At 36.6% G+C, this 8,431-nt stretch overlaps 1 protein-coding gene across 1 annotated transcript; it reads right to left on the reverse strand.

The window, feature by feature from the left end:
• Positions 1–1,161: 1,161 nt before the first annotated feature.
• Positions 1,162–5,406, reverse strand: LOC123543034 (uncharacterized). The gene is made up of 2 exons (XM_053531687.1): positions 5,155–5,406; positions 1,162–3,438 (listed from the first exon to the last, which is right to left on the reverse strand). The coding sequence occupies exons 1-2, from the start codon at positions 5,264–5,266 to the stop codon at positions 2,258–2,260; spliced, it is 1,293 nt and encodes a 430-aa protein (XP_053387662.1). The 5' UTR covers positions 5,267–5,406; the 3' UTR covers positions 1,162–2,257.
• Positions 5,407–8,431: the final 3,025 nt, after the last annotated feature.

Raw genomic sequence — 8,431 nt, forward strand, 5'->3', positions numbered from 1 at the left:
CTGGTCGCAAAGCCACCATGTTGGTTTTACCATGGCACGGCCCCCATATTATTTATGTAATCTATTGATCAATCGAAAATAGTTTTGTATCCGCTGCTCGCTGTGGAGAGAAGTACTTCCTGTAACTAAGGAAAACTTTTTTTCAAGCCTTTGTTGGCGCATAGTTTTTAATAAATGTCCACTTAGCTGATATTTAGATTTTAAAAAAAATGTGTTGGCGCGAAGCGGCAAGGGAGATCACTGCATTGGAGTCTGAACACGCGTTTGCCAACTGAGAAATGGGCGGTTTAAATAAATCAACTGCTTTGTGAATTTCGATGTTTCATTTTTATTCATTTAGAAATTGTCTACATATTTATGCGTAATGGCTGAACAGCAAATTTTATGTGAGCATTTTTACAGATTGCGGGTTTTTAAACAGATTATGTTTCTTATATTTAAGATATAAACGTCTCAATTAGGCAAGCCACTAGACTGATAATAAAGAATTTGTTGCAAAAAATAAACTCTGATTTGTAATTTTCTTTTATTTCATTTAATGGTGACAAATGCCAGTCTATTTTAGAGATTTTCTCGGTGAACTGATTGTAATATGATACCCGACATAGGGTATAGACTGGCTACATTCATAATTTTAAAAACAAAAATAAAAAATATAATAAATTATTGCATGACTGCGGCTTTTTCCTTTGAAGTTTTGTGTTTTCTAAATTCTGGTATCGCCACGGTTAGCCGTGCTCTAAATTCCGTTGCACACAGGTATCGCTCACAGTTTTCTCTGTCTGGGGTGTAGAACAATACACACAAATTAGCAAGTGTTGCTGTGATAAGGTATTGAAAATGATTAGCTATTTGAAATAATTTATTACTGTATTTCTGTAGTTTAGTTCTCTACATCTTGATTTAAAACTTGATTTTTTAAATAACATAAAAATATAACTGCAAAAATGACTATATGATATTCTATTCAGTTTAAAAATTCAAATTACGTTTCTGGCAAAGCTTTACAATATGCTCTAGGTGTTAATTTCATCGATACATGAAACGTTTGTTGATAAAATTAGCCACGTGGGGTTAATTTACATTCCCTATTTCTCCAGGGTTCATGAACTCGTTAGCGCCTTCCCCCACTCCCCCCCCCCCCCCCCCCCCCCCGCCAAATTCAAATTTTTAGCAGTTAGTTTAAATCATTTTTGAAACTCTATTTCACAACTTTTTGTTTTGAAAAACAATTACACCAATTGATAAAGAATTTTTCAATGCGTATTTATGCACTTTTTTATAACTTTTTTTTCAGTAGTTTATTTAAAATTTTGAAAAAGGGAACTCTGATGTGAAGCATGCATAATTTATATAAAAAAACCTGCCCAGCGCTATCTTCTGGCTTTTATATGGTAGTTGGGGGTTTACCATGAAATGTTTCTAAGGGAGGCTCAAGAGGGGAAATATTTTTAAATATTTTAAATTTAAGATATTTAAAAAATGTGTTCAGTTTACTGTTTTTAATCATGCAATAAATCAGTTAGACAATACATACGCGTGTGTTACCGGCGAGTATCATCATGCTTGGGAGAATCTAAGGGAACGTAATTTGATAGCAAACTCGCCTCTACGAGGCTCGTTTGCTACCCAAATTACGTTCCCTGAGATTCCCCCGCGCATGATGATACCAGCCGGTAACACACTTTTATGTATTATCTAACTTATACATATCACAGTCTATGAGCTAGTCTACTTCTCAGTAGTTTCCTTTTATTTTTGGAAAGAAAAGCTGACTATATCTGGTTTTCATGTCATTAAAATGATCAAAAATGAGGTCTCAAGATTTGATTGTTTATATGAAATAAAGAAGGAACCGAATAAGTATATTGTGATGTTAGACGATCAGCGCCAATAGATTCAATAATACTTCACACTAATCGAACCAAATATTCAATGAGAAAAAAAAATCATGAAATGTATTTAACAACAAAAAATGTATTTGAGCCGTACCATGAGAAAACCAACATCATGAGTGCGTTTGCGACCGGCATGGATCCAGACCAGCCTGCTCATCTGCACAGTCTGGTCAGGATTCATGCTTTTCGCTTTCAAAGCCTATTGCAATTAGAGAAACTCTTATCGAACAGCATGGATCCTGACTAGACTGCACGAATTTGCAGGCTGGTCTGGATCCATGCGATCGCAAATGCACTATGTTGGTTTTCACATGGCGCGGCTCATTTTATGTTTGCGACAAACATTATAAGCAGAGTCATCATGGGGTTTTCAACAAGTGGCACAACTCTTTGTTCCCGAATAGGATATGTCTTAATATAGCACCCGTAACACTTCGCATGTCTTTTATTGTATCTTCATTAAATGTCGTTCTCGTATTTCTGGTGAAAAGATGCATTCCGAATATATTTGACCAGTTATAACTTTCGAAACGTTTACTGTGAGGCTTGTTAACGTAAAGGTCTTTCGGTCTTGAAACAGTGCCGTCCTCCACATGTATAATATCTGTGTGATTATAAGCCAACTGGCGGGGATATATCATAGCATTGTAATAGTAATGAGAGCTTCTATAGTTGGTTTTGTAGCCTTCTAGCCACATATTAAGAAATGTTGCATTTTTTTCGGCCATAATGAAAGCTGAACCTAAACTCCCACTTTGTGTAGACATGACGCAGGGGTATTGTCTGAGAGAGTCAATCGATTTTACAAGGACAGTGTCGGTATCCATATATATTCCCCCGTACATCAGTAGCGCCTCAATTCGCATGACGTCACTCGAATGTTGCTTAAATTTTACACGTTGTCCGAAAACAGTATTTACTTTTTGACGTTTTATATGGATGATATTTGGTGAAAGTCTCATTAAAAAGTCCCAGTATTTACCGGTCGGAAGTCTGTCACCATGGAAAACTATAACACATGGATTAACAAATCGGACAACACTTAATATGCTTATAAAACTGATGAAATCCAAGGAGTTTCTCATAAACCATACGTAATGAACAATATTTGGTACTCTTTCTGGCCCTTTGCAACAACTGTCGATGAATTTGTTCAAACACGCATTTCCAAACTTCGTTACATGAATATCATTTGAATTGTTAACCATCTCAACTTTAAGAACAGAGTCTGTAACGTTGTCACAGTTTAAAACTAGCTTTGATCTCAATGGTCTTGGCGCTGTTTCACCAAACTGTACGTCTGGACACGTGATATTACGTTTATATTCCCAAACAGACATGTTGGACTTCACGGCTGGCAAACCACTTATATTGCCCCACTTACTTTTCTCAACACAGAACATATCGTGAGAAGATCCCTCATGGTCGAGTTTGTTCTCTGAATCTCCTAGAGAAAAGTTCTGACTGATCTTTTTGTACGCAACATGCTGCAATTTATTGATGAGCACATGAACATTTTCTGCGTCATTCTTTGCGTTATCTGAAACAAAACACCAAATAGAAGTATAAGAAAGAGTTAAAGATAAATCGTAAAATGAGCATATTCTTTCTATTTTAGGTAAACAGTCTACTGCATAAGTTCATTAGTCCTCCTCCTCTGATTCATGTGGGGAAGTTGGCAGTTACTCGCGGAGAATAGGTTTGTATTGGTACAGAATCCAGAAACACTGGTATATTTAACTGCCCGCCGTTACATGACTGAAATACTGTTGAAAAACGGCGTTAAACCCAAAACAAACAAACATTCTACTGCTAATAATGTCGTATATCAACTTTCTACCTATTTTACGGACAACAAAAGTAACCAATAGTCATACGATCTGCAGCTCATTAATTACAACTAACAAATGAAACTGCTTCCTATTCTATCCAAAGAGAATACTGGATCTTGTTGAAGTTGGCAGCCTAGCGGCTTGAAGTAGGCTAAGCGGTCTGGCGTCCAAGCGGTTTGGCAGCCTTGTGGACTGGCGGCCTAGCGGTCAGACAGACTGGTGTATCTATTGTAAAATGATGATTGGATATTTTTCTTAAAAAACTCTAAATACAAACGTTAAAACTCAATAACGCACAAAAGAATGTTGGTTTATGATGCAAATTTGCAACGCAGCCTATGAGAGTAGTAATTTCAACAGTATTTCAGTCATGTAACGGCGGGCAGTTAACCTAACCAGTGTTCCTGGATTCTGTACCAGTACAAACCCGTTCTCCGAAAGTAACTTCTAACTTCCCCACATGAATCAGAGGTGGAGGACTAATGATTTCAGACACAATGTCGTTTATCAAATAGTCACAGAAAACATACGCCCCGCCCGAGGATCGAACTCACGACCCCGCGATCAGTAGACCAACGCTCTTGCTTAATTTTGAAAATTTGAAGAAAAAAAAACAACAAAAAAAAAACCAAAAACACCACAGTACTACAAAGTTGGAAAAAAGCCCCAGAGTACTACAAAGAAATTAAAAGTAGTATTTTTCATTTTTTTTATGTTCACAAATATAAAACTAAATGCGCAAGTCTGCCGAGCGTTAGGCCTCTGGATTGGCACTATTCAGAGTAACAGGCATTTTGTTTTTACATGATTCTCATGAATTCAAACATTTAAATATGTTGTCATTCAAGGCCGTTAGAATATTTCAAGCTGCCTGGCGACCTAGAATAATCAGAACAGAACAGAACAGAACAGAACAGAAAGTTTATTTAACGAGTACACTACAGGTACATTCTTAAACTTGCACATGATTTACATAATACATAATCATTTTAAAACCATGTTAATGAACATTACGTTGTAACTTGTATCAAATGAGTCGCTAGGCGGCTAGGAGAATTTTTAAATTTTCGTGGTAACACTGCAAACGTTCTCGGAATTTAATTTTCAGTTACTAATATATACATGTATGAGTTGTATCTAAACCGGTAAGCTCAAAATTAAAAACTGTATATATGACCGGGATGTTGCTAGTTTGATCCTCCAGGCGCCTCGTTTGTTATCCTAGACAATTTAACAGCGTGTAATTTGTCCTCCACCTTTTCTTTGATGTGTGGAAGTTGTCATCTGCTTGTCCAGAACATGTCAGTGCCGATGCAGAGTTTAGGGATTCTTAACAATATTTATGTTAAATATGACCGCCATTACTGAACTAAAATACTTTTGAAAAGTTAATTAAACAGAAAGAACGAAAATGGGTACAGTACCGTTTATATTAGTTCGATATATTCCACTATCCTGCATCTTATAAACTTGAAACACACTGAAGACAAGTACGGCTGTACCTAAAATAATAACACGTCTGAAACTTTTCAGCATAGCTTCCAGTTTATAGAACTGATTTCACATTTATAATTTATACAATTGCATTTGTAATATTTAAGTTCGGCCTTCTAATTTGAATAGTTTACAGCCAAAATTGACATACCGCGTGTAATCTTGTAACATGATATTTTCTTTTCTCTGTAGGTTTACTTCTGAAAAGAATATAATAGCTATAGCGAACAAAAGATCTTTATCCCAAAATATAAAAGTACACCTAAAATCGATGCGCGCGTGTTTTTTCGTACGAAGCTGAAATAATTACAATAAGAAATACACAATTTGTATAAAACATTTATTTCACCGGCAATTAAATGCTTTTTATAAACCATTTTCACACAAGAAAAATAAGCATGGATAAAAGTTGCACCGCCTAATAACATCAAATTAATGGTCATATTTACCTGTAGCAAGGAGTTTTTTACAGCAGAGTGCACCGGCTTCACGGGCGAGAGGTTGCGGGCTCAAATCCATCCGCAGGTTGAACTCTCCGTAGAGAAAATACAGACATGTACATGCGTCTTGAAATCGAGGTCCATGGCAGATAGTGTTTATCACTCAAATGCATGTTAGATAAAACCTAGGAAAGGTTCTCGCAGTGGAGCGTCTTCCACATTAAAAGTCCAGAGGTGTCGGTCATCTTCACAATATATGACGAATACAAATAAACTTAATTGCACGGTGTTTAGGGTGAACGATAATTTAATCTTTAAGAAAACTCACGTGCCCTAAACATACCACCGTAGAGTAACACTGGGCCAGTCATTACCAAGTAAATATATTTCATTTACAAACTTAGGTGTCAAACGTTGTGCGGTTGTCTTGACTGAGCCAGCCCGCAGAGTCGTAAGTTCGAGCCACAGACGTGAGATACGCCCTCTATGACGATTGATAAAAGACTGTGTCTGGAATCGTTCGTCCTCCATCTTGATTCATGTTGGGAAGTTGGCAGTTACTTGCGGAGAACAAGTTCATACTGATACAGGAACAACGAAATATCGTTAGGTTACTGTCCGCCATTATACATGAAGCTGAATTGCTATTGACAAACACAAAGCACTGTTAAACCTCAAAATGGTAGCAACGTAATTTGCTGGTCACTACCAAAATTCGGCCGAGTTGTGGTAGTCACTAACAAAATACGTTATACTCAACGCAATTTGGTAATTTAGTAGCAAAATGCGTTGGATATGTACACACCCAATGCAAAACGGCATTAATAATACTCTAATGATATACTAAAAAGAATACTTTGTGACGAATGGAAATAATATTGATGAAAGTTAGTCGCTCATCCGACCTAGACCTTTTTACCTTTCGGCCCTAGATTCAGTCAAGCGGGACCATTTGAACACACGTGAGAGATGTCAATGCAACTCACTCCAACTTTGGCATAAATTGAGAGATATTGAACGAATTTGGCTTCGTTTTACAGAATTCAACATTTTCGACCTTTAAAAAATCTCTGTGGACTATCGAAGCGTAGTTTGACCCCCCCCCCCCCCCCCCCCCCCCCCCCCCCCCTCCCCCCACACACACACTCACACGCTCAGGAATCTACAATTTGGTTGTTTTTATACTTTTTACACGAAAAATATATCTCGGGATGTGGAAGAATTATTTTAAACCATAACATCAGGATGGTTTCGAAGAGGAAGAAACTTATATCGCCAATTCAAACTGTGGTGGAGAGAGCAAAGTCGGAGTTAGAACGTACATGTATAGATAAGCAGGAACCTTCAAAACTAGTCATAACCACAGGCGACACTCAAAAGAAAACGTCTTGCCAAGAAAAAGATTCACAGAAGAAAAAAAAAAGCATATACCAATAGAAAGCATTTAAAGGAAGAACAATCAAGGAAACAAAACCGCTTGCAAACAAGAAGAAAAAAAAATCACGACATATTTGGATGAAATATCGCCTAAATGTTTGTAAAACTGCAGATATAAATGTTCTCCTTTGACATGTGTGATAAAATGTTCGATAGAAAGTATAGTATGATAAGACATAAACAGGCTAAACATCATCAAGAGAACTTTGATTCTGAAAATATGGATGAAAATAGCAATATGTCGGAGACATCGGAAAGCGATGATGCTATGGTTCGACTTGGAGATGAAGTGTTCGAACAGTACCACCCTAAATATGCAAAAGAAGCTCTGGCTTTAATGAATCGAGAACACATTTCATAAGAAGAAGATCGAGACAGGATGTAAAAATCAATGAAAAGCGTTTATAGAAAATCGCTCTCTGAGATCTTAACCGACAACACTCAAAGACAGTTCCAAGCGGTCAAGGTAACTGTAGATCACGTTATGCAGTCGGAGGATTTTAACAGAGAAAAAGCGTGTTAATATGCCATAAACAAAAGAAAGTTCTTCTTTGAAACACTTCTGGATGGTTATTACCCGCCAGAAATTACAAAAAAAGTGACAATATTACAAATATAATGCATACGTGTATACGTTACTGACACCTTAATTAAAAGGCGACATTGTATGCGTTTTACACGTATAAGAAAAACGAAACAAAAATGTTTTGTATGAATAACAGTATAATGTATAATGTATTGAATACTCTAAATAAAATAGGAAAACGAACGTGTTATTTGTATTTCATTTATATTTATATTTTCGTTTCTCTTGGGGATTGAAATGTATGGATTTTATAGTTACAGTGTAACAGAGTAGCAGATCTAGAGAAATAACTCTTTTCACTGGTAACACTTGAGTAATAACTCTTTTCACTGAGTATCACTAGAGAAATAACTCTTTTCACTGAGTAACACTGGACTAACTACCCTTTCACTGGTACATGAAATACTCTTCACGAGTAACACGAAACTACTTCACGGTATCCTAGAGTATAACTCTTTTCACTGGTAACACTGGACTAACTACTCTTTTCACTGAGTATCACTAGAGAAATAACTCTTTTCACTGGTAACACTGGACTAACTACTCTTTTCACTGAGTATCACTAGAGAAATAACTCTTTTCACTGGTAACACTGGACTAACTACTCTTTTCACTGAGTATCACTAGAGAAATACTGAGTAACACTGGACTTACTCTTTTCACTGAGTATCACTAGAGAAATAACTCTTTTCACTGAGTAACACTGGACTAACTACTCTTTTCACTGAGTATCACTAGAGAAAT

Source organism: Mercenaria mercenaria, chromosome 19 (assembly GCF_021730395.1).
Source record: "Mercenaria mercenaria strain notata chromosome 19, MADL_Memer_1, whole genome shotgun sequence".
NCBI lineage: Eukaryota > Metazoa > Mollusca > Bivalvia > Venerida > Veneridae > Mercenaria > Mercenaria mercenaria.